The 17,358-nt window shown below is 38.2% G+C and overlaps 1 protein-coding gene across 1 annotated transcript; it reads left to right on the top strand.

The window, feature by feature from the left end:
- The first annotated feature begins 1,585 nt into the window (after positions 1-1,585).
- On the top strand, positions 1,586-16,376 carry LOC106911966 (fibroblast growth factor 4-like). Its single transcript, XM_014978789.2, has 3 exons — positions 1,586-1,874; positions 5,031-5,134; positions 15,725-16,376. Exons 1-3 carry the CDS (start codon positions 1,586-1,588, stop codon positions 15,899-15,901), a joined length of 570 nt encoding a protein of 189 aa, XP_014834275.1. The 3' UTR covers positions 15,902-16,376.
- Positions 16,377-17,358: the final 982 nt, after the last annotated feature.

Raw genomic sequence — 17,358 nt, 5'->3', positions numbered from 1 at the left:
TATATATATATATATATATATATATATATATATATATATATATATATATATATATATATATATATATATATATATATATATATATATATATATATATATATATCAGTGACGTGCAGTCATATCATGTCAATTCATATCAATTGACATTCAACTAACATCTTTAGTTATTTTTTCTTAGACATTGTCTATGTGAAGTGGTGCTATGTCACTAAACTACCTTAAAACTGAACTGTATGGAGAAGGAAATAAAATGGCATGCTCAACTCAGAAGAAGCAATTTGACAAAAGATCCTCATTAAAATATAACAAAAAATATGTCAGGCAACAATAAAGCTTATGCTTACATAGTAAGCATAAGCTTACATAAGTTTACATAAGCTTACATGGTACATAAGTTTACATGGTAAGCATAAGCATTTCTCTCTTTCAAATATGTTCTTTGATTAAGCATGTTCTCTGAGCTTTGGGATAGAAGCTGTACAAAGCTAGTATCTGTTCATCTGTTCTGATAAACGTCAACAGCATAATGAAATCTAATGAAATTAGTTTAATCACAAAGTTTGTTCTATACTTGCACTATACTATTTTATTGATCTGAAGATAATTATGTAATGTAATGTCAGAGCAATCTGTGCTGTTGTTGGTTAACCCCTTAGCCAGCAGCAGAACGCCTGCATTCCGTTTTTATTTCCGTTACACTTTAAAGCATCTTGCACGGTTTCTATGGTAACATATTTAACATTGTGATCATTTTAATGATGCATAAAAAAATCTAATTTATTATGAATCATTATTATGTTTAATTTGATTCACATCAGCAGTCTGAGGTTTTTTCAGTTCCTCTTGATAGTTGTTTGGGCAAACATTTTAGAAATCCAGAAATTATAATCATCATTCAGTGATTAAATTGCATGTTTCATTGTATGCTTTAAGGCATGAAATTAAAAGTTTAGGATTCTGACTTGATTTGGGACTTCCCTGTTTTATCGTTGGACTCAACTTGGACCTTTTAAGTCTGGTTGAGACCTGACTCGAGACCTTAAACCTAACTTGTGATTTGCAAAGCAATGACTTTGCCCTATTTATATTTACAAACAGTTGATGCAATTGGTTTCAAATGGCGCAAGAGGAGCTCCTGTGTTTATGCCACCAATAGTTGACGTGTTTTTTATTATTATTTTTCCTGCTTTAAATGCTTGCGTGTCTATGTTTGTTTTCTGTCACTGCATGTTCAAGGTATTTTCAGTCTGTGCTTCTACAGCACCTGTGACTCACAGATAAACAAGACAGCAGGCGGTATGTGACGTAATGCAGCATGCATATAAGTCTGGACAGTTACTAGGTGTGTGACTGTCTGAGGATAAAGCAAAACCAGAAAAAAATCATACAAAAGTAAAACAACATGCAATCAGAGTTGGATGTTTAGGGATGTTTCAGTATGCACTCTACAAGTGATTTTCACCATTTAGAAGTCCAGAATTGTAAGCATTTTTTTAGAATATATGCTGGTTTTTATCTCTATGTTTGCCTAAAAGTGAAAAACTTAGGCTACACCTGAGTTGCTTTCACTACTGGTATATAGAATATGTCATTTTCAAGGTCCAAGATCTCTTTTTTCCTGTATGGGATCTTCTTGTGCAGCTTATATGCCACTCTTACACTCAGCAGGACAAAACAGAGCACACGCAATGCCAGATCATTGGTGCACAGCAGCAGCTTCACTTTGAACAAAAGAGAAGATGGAGAAAGAGATGGACAGTATCTGCTGGGAATAAAAAGACTTAGAAGACTTTACTGTAACGTGGGCATCGGCTTCCATATTCAGGTCCTACCAAATGGAAAAATAACAGGAGTACACAATGAAAACAAATACAGTAAGTATTTTTGACATTTCATGATGAAAATAACAACAAAGACCTTGATTAATGTCAGGAATTTGTCAAATAGTTTATACATTGACTACATTTTTATTTTTTATCAGCACAGATTGGTTGTAGTTATTCAATTTCAACATAGATGTTTACCATTGCATTATGTAAACTATAAATGTTACATTAACTGTGTTTTGTCTTCTCCTTATACAACAAATAGAAATTTTGCTGGTTAAATGTTCTTTTTTGCAACATTATTGTTGCATAGGGGCTATCAGAAGAATGAAAATCTGTGATTAGTGGGAGATAAGGAGTTTGAGTAATAGTAATACTAAAGGCAAAGTATACAAAAGGGTATGACTGTGTAGGAGATTTCCTATGCAACCTTAATGCAACACAGGTGTGCAGCTCGGTAGCCTCATAGAGAGAAAAAAGCAGGAAAGAAGTAGCCAATGACTGTGTGTGTTCAAAAACCTGTATGTTTAATGTTATCATTCATGCAATTATGTTTCTGTTATTTAGCTCTACAGTGTATTTACAGCTTTGCTTTATCTTTATGTTACATTGTAACTGTGGTTCTAATTGGCTTGTATTATTCTGTTTGTTTAAAGAACCACACACACACACACACACACGCACACACACACACACACACACACACACACACACACACACACACACACACACACACACACACACGTTTGTTTTGCTATCTTTGTGGGGACTTTCCATTGACTTCCATTCATTTCTACAGCCTTAACCTTACCTTTACCCTTTTCCTAACCCTAACCATCACATACCTAACCCTAACCCTAACCAAAACTCAATTCATACCTTAGCCCTAACTCTGACCCCTGACCCAAAAAATTGGGGACCAATTGCTCCTCTGGTCCCCACGAGGAGCAATTGGTCCCCACAACGTATATGTCAGGAAAATCGTCCCCACAAGGTATTACAAACAAACGCGCGCGCACACACACACACACACACACACACACACACACACACACACACACACACACACACACACACACCTGCTTCATGTCCATTCTGGTAACCCTCTATATAAAGAGTAAAAATTTAACTGGTCTTCTGATCTGTTCCGCATCCACACAAATCTAATAAGTGTTCTGATCGGACACTCTGAAGTGAGCTTCAGCTGCCAGCTCAGATCCAGAAGTCTTCCCAACACAAATATTTCTGTTTAGTAACTCAAAACAAAACTTGTTCCATTGTAAAAGATTGATTAGTTTTTGTTGGTTGTAGAGATGGACTTTGAACTACTTCTGAATAAAATTATATTTAACATTTTTCATTTTTACATTTATGGGATTTATTTAATTACAAAACAATTAAATTGAGTGCAGTTTCTGATTTTATTTAGAAGGAAGCAAATTTGAATATGTCTCCATATTGGACCACTTTGTGTCAAGGTGTGGGAACAATCATCTCCTCTTGACTGTAAACATAACAAAGAAGATGATTTTAGATTTCAGGAGGAACAGGGTTAGATCAAATCTTGTTTCCATCATGGGAAAGGAAGTGAGGTGGTTGAAGAGTAGAAATACTTCAGTGTTCATCTCGACAACAATCTGAACTGGAGACGCAACAGTGAAGTGTCTATAAGAAGAGACAGAGCAGACTAGACTTCCTGAGAAAACTGTGATCCTTCACAGTTTGCAGCAAGATGCTTCAGATCTTCTATAAGTCTGTTGTTGAGAGTATCATCTTTTCTCCCATCATCTGTTGAGACAGTAGCATCAGAACCAGGGACCTAAAAAGAATCAACAGCCTGATAAAGAAGGCTGGTTCTGTTCTGGTTCTGCTCTAGTTTTGAACTGGGAATGACTGGGGAACCTCTGGAGGTGATGGTGCAGAAAAGAATTCTTCATAAAATCAAGAAAATTATTGAGAAAATATCGAGATTATTGGTCTCGTAAGGACCATTCTCCTTACAAGACTGTCTTATAAAACAGAGTATCTTCAGACAGAGGCTTCTTCAAATTCATTTCAATAAGGACTGCTACAGGAGATGTTTTCTGTTGACAGCCTTCACTATCTGCAATAACTCTTTAATTAAATGAGCTACAAAAATATTTCAATTCCTTTTTCTTCCACTAATTTTTTGAATTTCTAACATCTGTCAATCTATTATGTCACAAAATTTTAAATCTATATATATTTCTTATTTCAATTAATTGAATTTGAAAAATAAACTCTAAGTCATAAAGGATATTTTGGTCTTAAGAGCTCTAGTCATTAACTCCCCTACCAAACTGTCTGTTTTGTATATATTATAACTAACTAGATAGATAGATAGATAGATAGATAGATAGATAGATAGATAGATAGATAGATAGATAGATAGATAGATAGATAGATAGATAGATAGATAGATAGATAGATAGATAGATAGATAGATAGATAGATAGATAGATAGATAGATAGTTAGAGCGAGAGAGAGGTAGGTAGACAGACAGACAGACAGATTTTTTCAATTTTCATCTGTCCCTGGTGAACATTATAGCAACAGTTTCATTCCTTTAAGCAGATTGCAAATACTTTTGTAAATCAGTGCCAGTGATTATGTACAACTCTCTGCTTTTTCAGATATTTTAATCACTTATGACATGTTTGTGAAAATGATGAAATTATGACTCTCTGTTGAATAGTCACAATCTCCTCAAAAATGTAAACATATCATATAAGTCTTAACAACCAAAATGTTTACACAAGTTGTAATAATGTGTCAGGCATATTTCTAGATGGTTTCTATCATAGAATAGGTCTTAGCCAGATTGCATGAAGAATCATTTCAAATTAAATGTAGAAGAGGAGCTTGGTGTAGTTTGTAGCTTTCTGTCTAGTAACTCATCGATATAGAATCAGGGTGGACCACTAATACTTGATGCACACCCGTGCCATCCAGTGTTGCAGATTTCAACATTAATATGTTATATGTTGCTCTCTGGGGTCAAGTTGCTTAAGTTGTGCTCATTTGACTAAACAAGTGCTTAAATCTTCACAGTAATTAATTCTGTGAGGTCAACATTTGAAAATATCACAAACAACTTCGTCTTTATTCCAACTTGGGAGTAACAATTATTTCTATTCACATTTGGTTTCTCCATAATTTTTAACTACTGTTCTTCCCTCAAGGCCTTTTAGAAATTTCTCCAGTGGAAAGAGGAGTTGTGACTTTGTATGGGATCAGAAGTGGTCTGTTCATCGCCATGAGTGACAAGGGGAAACTTTATGGTTCGGTAAGATATGACTTTTCTCTGCATAACTGTAGAGGTTTTGATTTTAGAGTATTTAATGTAAAAAATAACTTTTATGTTTGATAAAACAGGCATTGGCAGACCATTAACAGTATGGTATAATTTGCAATCAAGATCCCACTCTTTTGTTTGTTAATTGTTTTCTTTCTTTCTTTCTTTCTTTTTTTAAACAGATCTTGTTGATGGAACAATAAATAGTTTTTGACTTTGCAAGTTTAATTGTAATGTAATTCAGTATTGTCACTGTATTTCTTATTTGGTGGTGGAAAATTAAAGCTCACAACAATAAAATGTGAAAAAAAACTTAATTAAATGTTACAATGGGGAAGTAGGATTCATCCTATAAATTACAATGAACAACTCCTATTCCAACTAATAGTATATTTGCAATACTTGCTCTTTTGATATGCTGTACTTGTTTGATGCTAACCCCTAAAAACACTGAAAAGGTCTAACTTACAAATGGAACTGATCCAAATACAGACTCAGATTTACTTGAGGAGAGTTTTGAGAAAAAACTTTTCGGAATAGTTTTACTAAACTGTACTTTTTACTCTTACTCAACTAAAATCTCTCTTTTACAATAACTTCCCTGAATTAAAAACAAAAATGCATCAGATATTGACACACCTGCAGTTTAAGTTAAAGTGAAACTTTTTGTTCATGCTAGAGTTTTGTTATTCTTAATTTTCTATCTGCTGACCCTGCTGTGTCATTTATATAATACTGACATATTTACTGGCCATAGCTTACTCCAAGCTTAGTAGAAGTGCATGCAATGTAAAAAAAAAACCCTCTAGATAGCAGGGCCACATCTTTGCCATCAGTAAAATGTTTTCGACATGCCTCTTGCTCCGACTTCAATTGCTTAATATTTGGAAACATGGACAACATGGACTGAATGACTTCATTCACTTCCTCCAATGCCATGCTAAACTACAACCCTCTACAGGCAGATTATATTTCAAAAACAGCACAGAAAATCGACATCCTTCTTCACAACTCCTCCTTCTGTTTCGTTGAGTGGTTGAAACTCAACCAGAGAAATTGACTTCATAGAGGGAAATTTCAGATGGAACACTAAAGGAAGATGAGAATCAAGTGAAATTGCTGAGGAAGGCGGTGGCCAGGGGATCTATGCTTCCCTTCTCCATCACACCTGAAACAAATAGTTAAGATTTCAAACAAATTTTGCATCTACCCCTATACGCAGACTTATGGGATCACTTGGAATAGTGGTTATTAAGCATAGCACAAATTTTAATGACTGTTGTGTTATTATATCATTATCATTACTATATCACTATAGCAAATGGTTTGTCATCACCAGGGGCGCTGCCAGAAATCATGGGCCCACTGACAAAATATTTGTTTGGGCCCCCTGCGAAGCTGCTGTTACAATTTTTTGAGTCTGTTTGACCCTTAAAAAGCGTCACAATTTTAAAGGCTTGCATCTGCCTTGCTTTCTTTGGTTCGATAGTGATAATTAGCACAATATTTACTGCTCATTAATTTAACATCCAACAGCCCACATCCAGCCTGCGAGTAGGTTGCTTAATTTTTTTCTATTAGTTTTAGATTACTGAAATGTCTCTCCCCATGAGCAACAGTCAAAAGCAATGTGCAACTACACATGAAGCAATCCAGACTTCTCAAAAAAGCTAGTAGTTGCATTTTATTCAAGCCGCAGTACATAACTTTAATAAAAAATATGTTTTCTCCATATTTGCTAAAGCTGTCACAATGTCATAGCAGTTTGTTATGAGACAGATAATCTGTGAAAACAATCAATCTCCTTCATCTCCTCCCTGAATTACTATTACTGGTTAAAGTAATGCACCATTCTGACCAAAACAACCAATCAGAACTAGTAGGATGCTCTTAGCACTGTCAATCAACTTCATTCACTCACTGCTAAATGAGCTAATGGTGGAGAAACATCTTATTACAAGAAACCTTTTATCTGTCGTCATCGGTAGCTATGCTAGCTAAACTAAGCATTCACAGTTTGAATCTGCACAGCTCTGTACTATGCTAACTGCAGCATGGCACAAATCGAGGAGGAGGAAGGATGAACATCACCACATGAGATTGTGATTGACAGCACTAAAACTCTCCTGCCATTGACTGGCTGTTTCTAGCACTGAGAAGGCAGAGGAAATAGATTTTTCACAGATTACCTCTCATACCATACTGCCACAACATAATGACAGTTTTAACAAATACAGTATGTGAAAAAAAATATTTATATAAAAGTTACATACTGCAGCTTTAATTTCACTCAGGAGAGGACGGGTCAGGAGGGACGTGGGTTAGAGCTTCTGCTCACTCACTCAGATGAGAGTGGTAAAAGGCACAGGGAACAAGTTAAATATATGAATATGTTGGTAATTTTTTTCCTTAATTCATTTAATGCTAGTGAATTGGAGGCAAACAGTAGTCTGTAGCTAAGCTAACTATGCTAAATGGTTGATAATCACACAGTCTACTTGCCTCTCTTGGAGAAAAACTGGGTGATAAATTAACACTCTTGACTTTTCCTCTCTCCCTCTCTCTTTTTTGTTTTTGAAAACCTGATTTTATAACTTTTCTTAGCAGCATAGTAGCTGCCACAGTTGCCGCTGTATTCAGCTGCAGCTTCTACTGACTGTAGCTGCATACCTCACTGTTAAGCGTTCCAAGCAGGAACGAACCATTTCATGCAGATCCAGGGGGGTTCAGGGCAAAAACGGATGTGTGTTTTATGGTCTGGGAGGGATAACATTAATTTTTTACTGCTAAAAACAATCTTTGAAAATACAATATGATTAATTTTATATTTGACATTTTTTTATTTTATGTCTATGAACAAAATATAAATAATTAAATTGTGGAGGGCCTTCTGCTGGTCAGGGCCCCTAGAATCGTCATCACTTTTCACCCCTTTACCGCACCCCTGGTCATCACTAATGTATGCATTCTGTGGTTTCTGATTAAAATTACTTATTAGTGCTTGGTTTCCAGACTGGGGGAGACAAGGATGGGTAAAATCAGAAATGAATACATCAGAGGAACAGCTCATGTCTGATGTGTTGAGATAAAGTCAATGAAGCCAGACTGAGATTGTTTGGACATGTACAGAGGAGAGACAGTGAATACATCGGTAGAAGGGTGCTGAGGTTGGACCTAGAGGAAGACCAAAGAGGAGATTTATGGATGGAGCGAAAGAGAACATGGAAGGTAGACGGTGTGAGAGAAGAAGATGCGGAAGATAGAATTACATGGAGACTGATGACTCACTGTAGCGACCTCTAAAGGGAAAAAGTTGAAAAGAGAAGAAGAAGAAGAAAAAGAAGATTTTTTTTATTATTTTTAACAAAACATTTATTTACGATGATAATGTGCACAGAATACCATTAAAAACACAAGATTATCACATCAGGACATGCTTAAAAAATAATTAAATAAGGTGCTTGTTAACCAATAGTTTTCCCTGAGTTGATATATTGCACAGAATCTCATTAAAACCCCAAAGCTGCACAAAATTCCCTATGTTCCCAGTGGCTCTGTGGAAGCAAAACTCTGGCGTCAGCCTGGCCTTGATGTTGCACTTCCACAGAGCCACAGCTGAGGTCCAGGCTGGAGTCTGTCTCTATGAGATAAATAAATAGCCATTTTTGGTTCGGCAGTTAAAAATGTTTAAATCTGGCACTTTGGCTTGTTGGCTTTGTTAAAACACAGTCAATAAATAAATATAGAACTGGTAAAAAGAATGCCAAAACAGCTAAAAACACTCATCAATAAACTAAAAAATGTCATCAGTCTTCTACAATCAATAAAAACATGATAAACACTCTCAGACAGACCACAGAAAGGACACTCATTTAAAACCCTGGACTACAAACTGATAAAAAAAGAGTTTGTAGCAATGACGCCATGTAAAACCCTCCATTGCAGATGGCCAGTCTGTTTTTTTGTCAGAGGTTTGTAGAGCGTCCTCCACTGAGGGGTTTGTCCTCTCAGACGGTTCGCCCACACGCTCACTGGTCTGTTCCGTAGCATTCTTCCATTCAGGATTTTGACACAGTTTTTGCAGAGTACTTTTGGGCCCGTACTCTGGAGGCTCATCTGTGAGTCTTTGCTGTATAGCAGGCGACCACTGTCCTTTGTGAACCAGGTATTCAGGGTCACATCAGGGACTGGGTCTGTCGGGTCCGGCAAAACCTTTCCCTCGTGGAGCAGCTGCAGGAGATGCCTCTCCCCAGCAATCATCCTCTCTTTCATCAGGTCCAGGAAGCACTTAACAAGTCTAATGGACCGGACTAACAGCAGAGAAGCAACGACCTGGGTGTTTGAAAAGTCCGGTCCAGCTGCCTCCACCAGATGTTTCACAGTCGTCGTCTTGGACTTGCACAGCGCCTCCAACAGTCCCGGTATTGGGCCGTGACACACATCCAGTCTGGACGCACAGACCAAAGGCTCTTCTAAAGACCAATGCACCTGTGAACGACATAGTTTAAAAAGGCCACAGGATTTAAAAACACTCTGATAAAACTGAGGCAACCCCTTTAAATTTAAAAGACTAAAATCGGTTAAAAACAGAGCAGCATCCAGCCTCAGAAAATTAACACGTCTGAGGACATAGCTGGCTACATCCTGTCAAGTATTTCTGAAGGAACTGCAAATGAAATATAGCTGTTTTACTGGCCAGGCGGACAAGGCCCCCCTCTTTTCTTGGTAAAAACAACAAGCTGCAACAAAGAGCTTTTTCAGCTCTCCAAGGTGAAAAAAAAAGCTAGAGGAAGCATCCATCTCTGTGATGTTTTGGATCCAGGACCTGACCAATACGCCTTGGACTTTACTTTCCAGCAGGTTTGCTAAAGTTAGCCTTTTTGATTTGAGAACTTCAAAGTACTCTCAATTTCCTGTGGATTCACTAAGTTGTTCTAATTCCACGATATTCATCTCCAGAAATCTGATAGATCTGGTAATGTCACAGGTGACATTTAGTGTGCTGCTGACTCAGCAGTTTTATTTGTACTTTCCCATAGACCCACCACTGTCTCAGACAAGTAAAATAAGTCTTTCTCTGTCTAAAACCAGTCCAAAAATAACTTAAAACCTCTTTAAAACCTTGATCATGAGTTAAAGTTAAAGTTAGGTAAAATGTTTCTAATAAAAACACACAACGAGATCACAACGAGTGCTCTGTAAAAATCTGGCATGTTTTAAACACGTTAAATGGTATTTAAAACAATAAAAACGATCAAGATGAGCTAAAGAGTTTCTTTAGTATGGGACCATGTGTACTGCCTGAAACCTGCGTGCATCCTCCTCCATACATCCACCAGGCCATGAGATGAGACCAGCTGTCACAGAGAATGTTGGGCCACTGGATGTGGCTCTGCATAGTTACGGTCTAAAAACTCATTTTCAGTACAATTAAAATCCCCACCTATAAAAACATAATCCTCAGACCCACAATCTCCCAACCTTTGCCCATTTTTTTTTTCGAAAAAACGATTTTTCTCTGCATTGGTGGTAGGAGCATAAATATTAATAAAAACTATACTAAAATGATCAAACTTTGTCTTGACTAAAAGATACCTCCCCTGAATAACATGTTCAACTTCTGTAGAGTTTGGGGTGAAAGCTCTAGAAAAGAAGAAGCCGACCCCTGCACTCTGGGAGGTGCCATGACTTAAAATGACCTCCCCACTCCACTCTCTACCCCAGTCTGTTTCTATTAAATGGTCACTATGAGTTTCTTGTAAATAAATGACATCAATTTTCTTTTGGTTCAAAGAAAAATCAAAGCACATTTTTCAGCCTCCCTAGCCCTGTCAAGATTCAAAGATGCTATTTTAAAAGAATCCATATTGGGTAAGAAGCTAAAAACAAAATACCAAAAGACTATAAAAAATAATAGTGTTACTGTGCATCATTTAAATCTAACTTTGGTCATTATTTTCTTTAGTCTATCTGTAAAACTTGATACCTCTTTTTTCCTAATATGATGTCTATGCTGGCCTGCACAGCAGCCACCACATTCCTCATTTTGCTTCGCCTCTTTATCGGGGCTGAAGCCTCCAGCTCCATCGTCTCCTCTGCTTCACCTCTCTCCCCCCACTCCAGCTCCAAAAACCGACTCTGCACTGTTCTGTCTGTCCGCCTGCACCTCTCCTTTCTCTCACTGATCTCCACACACTAAATACTCCTCTTCGCCTCTCACTTCCTCCTGCTCTCCCTGCACACCGTATCTCTCCATCACTTCACTTTCACCCTCACCACTATACACCCCATCACCACACAACACCGTGCTTCCATCCTTTCCCACACATACACTCATTTTCAAACCTTTCCCACTTTCCACAAACGACACCTCAACAGTACCTTCCGCAAGCTACTCTGCCGCGGGCTCCTCTGCTGTGGCAGTGGGCTCCTCCGCTGCCCCAGCCTCACCAGGTGGGCTCCCCACCTGCTCAGCAGCAGGCTGCTGCTTTGTTGAACTCGACGGGGCCGGCCTGGCCCTGTCGAGACACATTTTTACAATATGATCCTCCTGACCGCAGCCAAAGCACTTCATGTTAGAAGATGTAGCAAACAAGATGTAATCAAAATCATCAATTCTGACATGAAAGCGCAGGTTAAGTTCCTTGTCTCGTCTATTAATACCATAAGCAGTTGTCTCCTATGGGAGACAACAATGTTTTAGCATGGTGATTTGCACCAGTACTATTTTAACAGGTGACGCCACCTTGCCGTGCCGAGCAGGGGCGGATCTACTGGCGGATTCCATGGCAACGGGTCCGCGTGTAGGGTAAAGCCCGGAGCAAGAAAAATCAGAATACAGTAGAAGTGGTTTTATCTAGCTTTGTTCTTCACCTGTTTATCAGCTTTATTGTGCCTTTATTGCGGCGCTCTGCAGGTGCTACAATTTCTAAAAGTTAAACTAGCGACAAAAACTGAACTATTTCCCTCTGTTCGTAAAATGTGGCGATATTTATAACAGTCATCAAACTACGGCTCCTAAAGCATATTTAAAATAAAACGATTTACCAATATAAGACAAATTTGCCATTTATTGCATCTTGACAGAACTAACAGAAACCAAACTGTTTATAGGTTTGTTTCAGTCTGAAACCCTCTTAAAAGTTAGAAACTCCTTACAATTTGCTTCCAAGATCAAAGGCCATTTTGTCCCCTTTGTTTAAGCAAAGTGAGAGCAGAGCTTCTCCTGAACTCCTGCTGTTTTAAGGCTATCTGGGCAAAGAAAAACAGGGAAAGGTACTTCACAGATAGGTGTGAAATATGGAATCTCTCCCGCTTTCTCCCTACTCAGAAAGTTGAAGCAAAGGTTATCGCCACAAACCTAATTTTGTTCTTCTGCATTCAACACCTCAAAAGAATGAGTCTTGTCGTAAACCAAAAGTAATACATAAAATCTACAGAACAGAATGGGGTAAATGTCATAATGGATGGTAGACTTCTAACCCACATGCAGAATCAGGCCCGGAGATTACTGGTGAGTAACTGTTTATTAGAAAAAACTATCACAATGTCTCGTAGATGATCCTTAGGTATAGGTTCGAGACTCGCCTGGAAGCGGAGAGAACAGGTCAATGATCTGGCCAGAGGTGGACAAAAAGTTGGATGGGCTAACAGGAGTAATCAGCTTACGTCTTCTTGGAGGGCTTCCCGACAGTGGGGGGGGGGGAACAAACAGTGGGCTGGAGAGGGCAGGCCGGTGAGGTTCTGGGAGCGGCAGGCAGATTCGCCAATGGAAGTCGGCTACTACCTGGAAATGAGAGACAGAGAACAAGTGAGGACGACTGACAACAGGCAGAGAGGTTTTCTCAAGAAGGTCAAAAAATAATGCTAGCGTTTCACAGGGGAAGACTTAACGAGCTAGAAACTACCGTGAAGGAATAATCATCTGGCGGAGAGGAGAGGTCTGGTAGCTCCTTTAATCCTCTCTTGACTGATGATCCAACGAGCTTCAGGCGTGCAGCTCCACTCCAGGCCACTCCCCAACGGGTAGCCGAAGGGGAGAGACACTTCTCTTGAAGGAAAAACCCAGAACCTGACAGTAAAATTCCTTTTTCTAACCTATCAAATATAATATTCAATCCTAAGTATAAAAATTAACATAATCATTTTCCAAAACCCTTTCACCATAAACCTGAGCAATGTTCTAATACTAAACAAAACATTTTCATTCACACAATTTCCATTTGATTCCAATATAGTAACAGATAATACAATTTCAAAATACATTCATCACTGACTAAATTAGTAATTCTAAAACTACAATTAAACTATTTTCAGTCAGCACATGCTATTAATAACTAAGAAAAATGTCTTACAAATTAAATGGTAGTGGTTTTAAACATTCTATGTTGTATTCAGTTTTCCACCGTCCCAGATGTTAGTTTTGGAAGACTTTTTGATCTTCCGTGAACTGAGCAAACTACTTCTCCCACGCTCATCCAAGTGATATTGCCTTCCTGCAGATGCCTATTTTATGGTCTCCTGTCCTCTCTGATAACACAACAGGAGCCTCAGTGAGAGTTCCCTTTTGATCTCTATTTTCCTTCCCGTAAGTTGAATACTTACCCATCAATAGTTTTAGTTTTAAATCATTAACACAAACCTGTTCTAAATTAAGAAATTTGTTCAAAATGACTATGGTCAATATACCTTTTCACATGCCGTAAGATTAACTGTATTAAACACTAAAAATATTCATTTTTCCTCAACACACAAAATTACAGCACCATTCATTCGAGCTGCAGACCTTCTGGACCCATGTCCGATCACCTCACCAACAGCCAGACAAACTTCCTCCATGCTGCAAGGAGAACTAGCACCACCTTGACACCGTTCTTCCATGTGTTATGTGCTTCGGGCACATTATGATTTTTGTCTATTTTCTCTTTCTTATAGACTTTAGTTGAATGACCTTTTGTTAATATATTTTGGAGTTTGGATAATTTCTTATTTTTGGTCATTTGATAACGTTAATTTGTGGCGCTGTTGGTCTGCCTATAAATAGGCTGGGTTTCAGCATGTTGGGGTCTCCGCCCTTCCACTCGTTTCCACCACCACAGGGGACGCGTCTTGACGCGGTGCGCGCACGTCCAGTCGCTGTGGGCCGCAGCTGACGTTTCCAGCCTCCCATGTGGTATTTCTGTTAACCTTTGTTTGTTTTTTCATTGTGATTTTGGCCTTGTGGGACCGGTTGTCCTGGTTTCAATCTTTCTTTTGCATTAGATTCTTTTTTGCTTTAGTCCGGTACTAGTAGGGGCTTCAACGGCCCTTTATAGGGTTGGCCCCCTGTTGTACCGTTTCGTTCTGTTTGATCGACTCACCAGGTCCAACTTTCTGTTAATACTTTTGGGGTTTTGTTTTTCTTTTTTTGGGACACGGTAAACTGAGGGGGCATTTATCTCTCTTTTTCTTCACAGAAAATCAGAAGCAGCTGAACCAAAAAAAATCAAAGTTCAAGAGAGTTTAAGAATAAAATATTCTGTTGAACCCTCATCCTTGTCTCGTGTCCTCAAGTATGTTGTGCCCTTGGTGGACCTAACACTGTGTCAGTGTGGAGAAATCTCCAGCACCGACCACCATGGCGTCGTCAGACGCTGGCCAGCCAGGCACGCCTGACGGCCACACCTGAACCCAACAAAAACCCTTTAAAACATGACAAACTAACACAAAATCACAATTAAGCAAGTAACATAAACACCCTGTGAAAAAACAGTAAGAAAAAAAGCCTAAGATATAGAATATACAACCGCTCGCTCTCTCACTCTTCTTCCGCTCTTCCACTCACCCTCCTCTCACACGAAGAAGAGGGTAGAGCTTGGTTCACAATTAGCGCCCTGATAAGTGATTAACTTTGTTGATAATTTGCTCATAAGTAAATTCAAAACAAAAGCTGATGACTTACTGTTATAACAGGAATATGTGTATGAACAGAACATATCTGGCCCTATTATCCAAGAGATGGTACTCTGTCATCTGTGTATTGCTTCTTCCTCTGGTATAATTTATGTCACAATCAACACTTCTTAATAAATATACCACAAGTTTATTTGAGAAGAAGCATTTTAGAACGAGTAAAATAAAATATATAATACAAATAAGACCAACTGAACAATCTTGTTTAACTCTGTTTAATGTTTCCTCAGTTTTATGACAAACGTCAAACAACAATTCTTAGCGCCCTCACTACCCTTGATTCTTTATTCACATGAAGCTGCCTGAATTATGGAGAAAAAATGTAATAGAGTTATGACAGGTCTTGGTTAAATTCATGGTGGATAAGTTGTTGATAAGGGTTGACTGTTAATCCTCAGAAGATGTCAACTAGCAGCTAAGCCAGATCCCAACAGGGTATTTGTAATAGCTGTCATATTTTAAATGTCTCAAATTGACGTTCTTCAAATTAAATATTAATAAATTAATAAATTAAATATTTACATTGTGCGTTGAAGATTTTTTTTTCCTCTTTTTAAAATAAAAAAGTGAATAATAAGCATAAACAAGTTGGGAAGTTGATCATTGTTTCTGTCCCTCTCTTTTAATTAGGGAAGCTACAGAGATGACTGCAAGTTCAAGGAGAACCTCCTGGCCAACAACTATAACGTCTATGAATCAGCTTCCTATCCTGGAATGTACATTGCTCTCAGCAAGATTGGGAAAACCAAGAGAGGCAACCGTGTGACGCCTACAATGACTAATACACACTTTCTCCCCAGAACATAAGTTTCTAAGCTAACTTTAAGGCACATATCTTCCAAGAGAACAGTTTGATCAGAGATGGGGATTCTCTATAATCTAAAATGTACAAGGACATAAACATATTGTTCAGTGTGAATGATTAAAGTTATTTATTGACAAGGATTGGATTCACATTCCAGAAACAATGAGAATTTTATTCAAAATACTCAATGTTCGAAAAAAAAAAAAAATCACATGTAGCATTAGCAAAGTAGTTGAACCATGTCACCCATTTTGTCTTGATCTGTCTTTGGCTCACCAGATTGCGACTGAGCTCTCCAGAAAATATAAGACAAAAAGAAAGTGTCTGAGCTCAAACAAGAAAAAATTTGTTTTGTGTGAGCCCAGTTACAGCACCTGTTTCAGAACACACTTTTGTCTGACTCTATGCTATTTTCACATCAGCAACATGTGCTTCTGGGTCAGTAGCTGGAGAAAGCAATGGAAAAGAGATGTCAAATCCCCGGTGCAGTGGGATTCAAAGACAGTGGCCACTTGGAATGAAAGTGATTTCACAATAAAGGTCCACAATTCTGAACAAAAGTCCTGTTTACCGTCCACAATAAACATGTTGTGCAGCTCACAATGTTGTGAGCTGCACATCAACCGGAGGATCACATTTGTGTTGCTGATTGGGCAAAGCTTCCATCTGTTTGTTTCTTTAATACAAGGTTTAAATTCAGCTTCAAACCTCTTATTAAGTAGTCTTAAAAAGTTTCTAAGGAAACTCAGAAGATTGTATCGAGTTATTGACTTGCAGCATTCACTCCTCCTGGGTGAGCACATAGCAACAATTGCTTGCATTGTGTCACTGATTTTGCAGCAATCCCCCATATCGAGCATGTATCTTTAACAGAAAGAAACCTCCAGCAGAACCAGAACCAGGCTCAGTACAAGAATCCAACTGCTATGACCAACTGGAGTTTGAGAAGACAGAGCAGAATGCACAAGAAGAAACAGATGAAGTGATGTAGGATTAGGTGTTCATGAAAGTGAAAAGTTAACAGCAGGAGGGGAAAACGATTAGGTGATGGAAGCATTATCTCAGCCGTTGTTGTCCTCCAAACTGAGAGAGATATTTTAGCCAAATGGAGTGCCAGACCAGGTGTAGCTTCTATTGAGAGGAAAATAACTGAGAGAAAACAAAAAGTTAACAGGTGAAATAACAGCAAATAATGCAAACTGGAGAAGAGTAGAAGAAGACACTCAGAAAAAGAAGTCAGTTTGTCCTCTAATAGATTAAACCTATGGAAGTATAACCACAGAAGTAGCTCAGGATAACCTGAGCCAGTCTAACTACAAGATTAATCAAAAAGGAAAGTTTTAAGTCTGGTTATTGAAAAAAATCTCCAGTGATGTAGAAATTGTACAAAGTACAGTACTTTTACAAAGAACTGTAAAAGTACAAATAAGCAGACAAAAATGTGATTTAGTGAAAGCAA

This window comes from Poecilia mexicana, unplaced genomic scaffold, assembly GCF_051168715.1.
Source record: "Poecilia mexicana isolate PSO_F unplaced genomic scaffold, ASM5116871v1 scaffold_11, whole genome shotgun sequence".
Lineage (NCBI taxonomy): Eukaryota > Metazoa > Chordata > Actinopteri > Cyprinodontiformes > Poeciliidae > Poecilia > Poecilia mexicana.
This window is presented reverse-complemented; position numbering and strand designations above follow the sequence as displayed.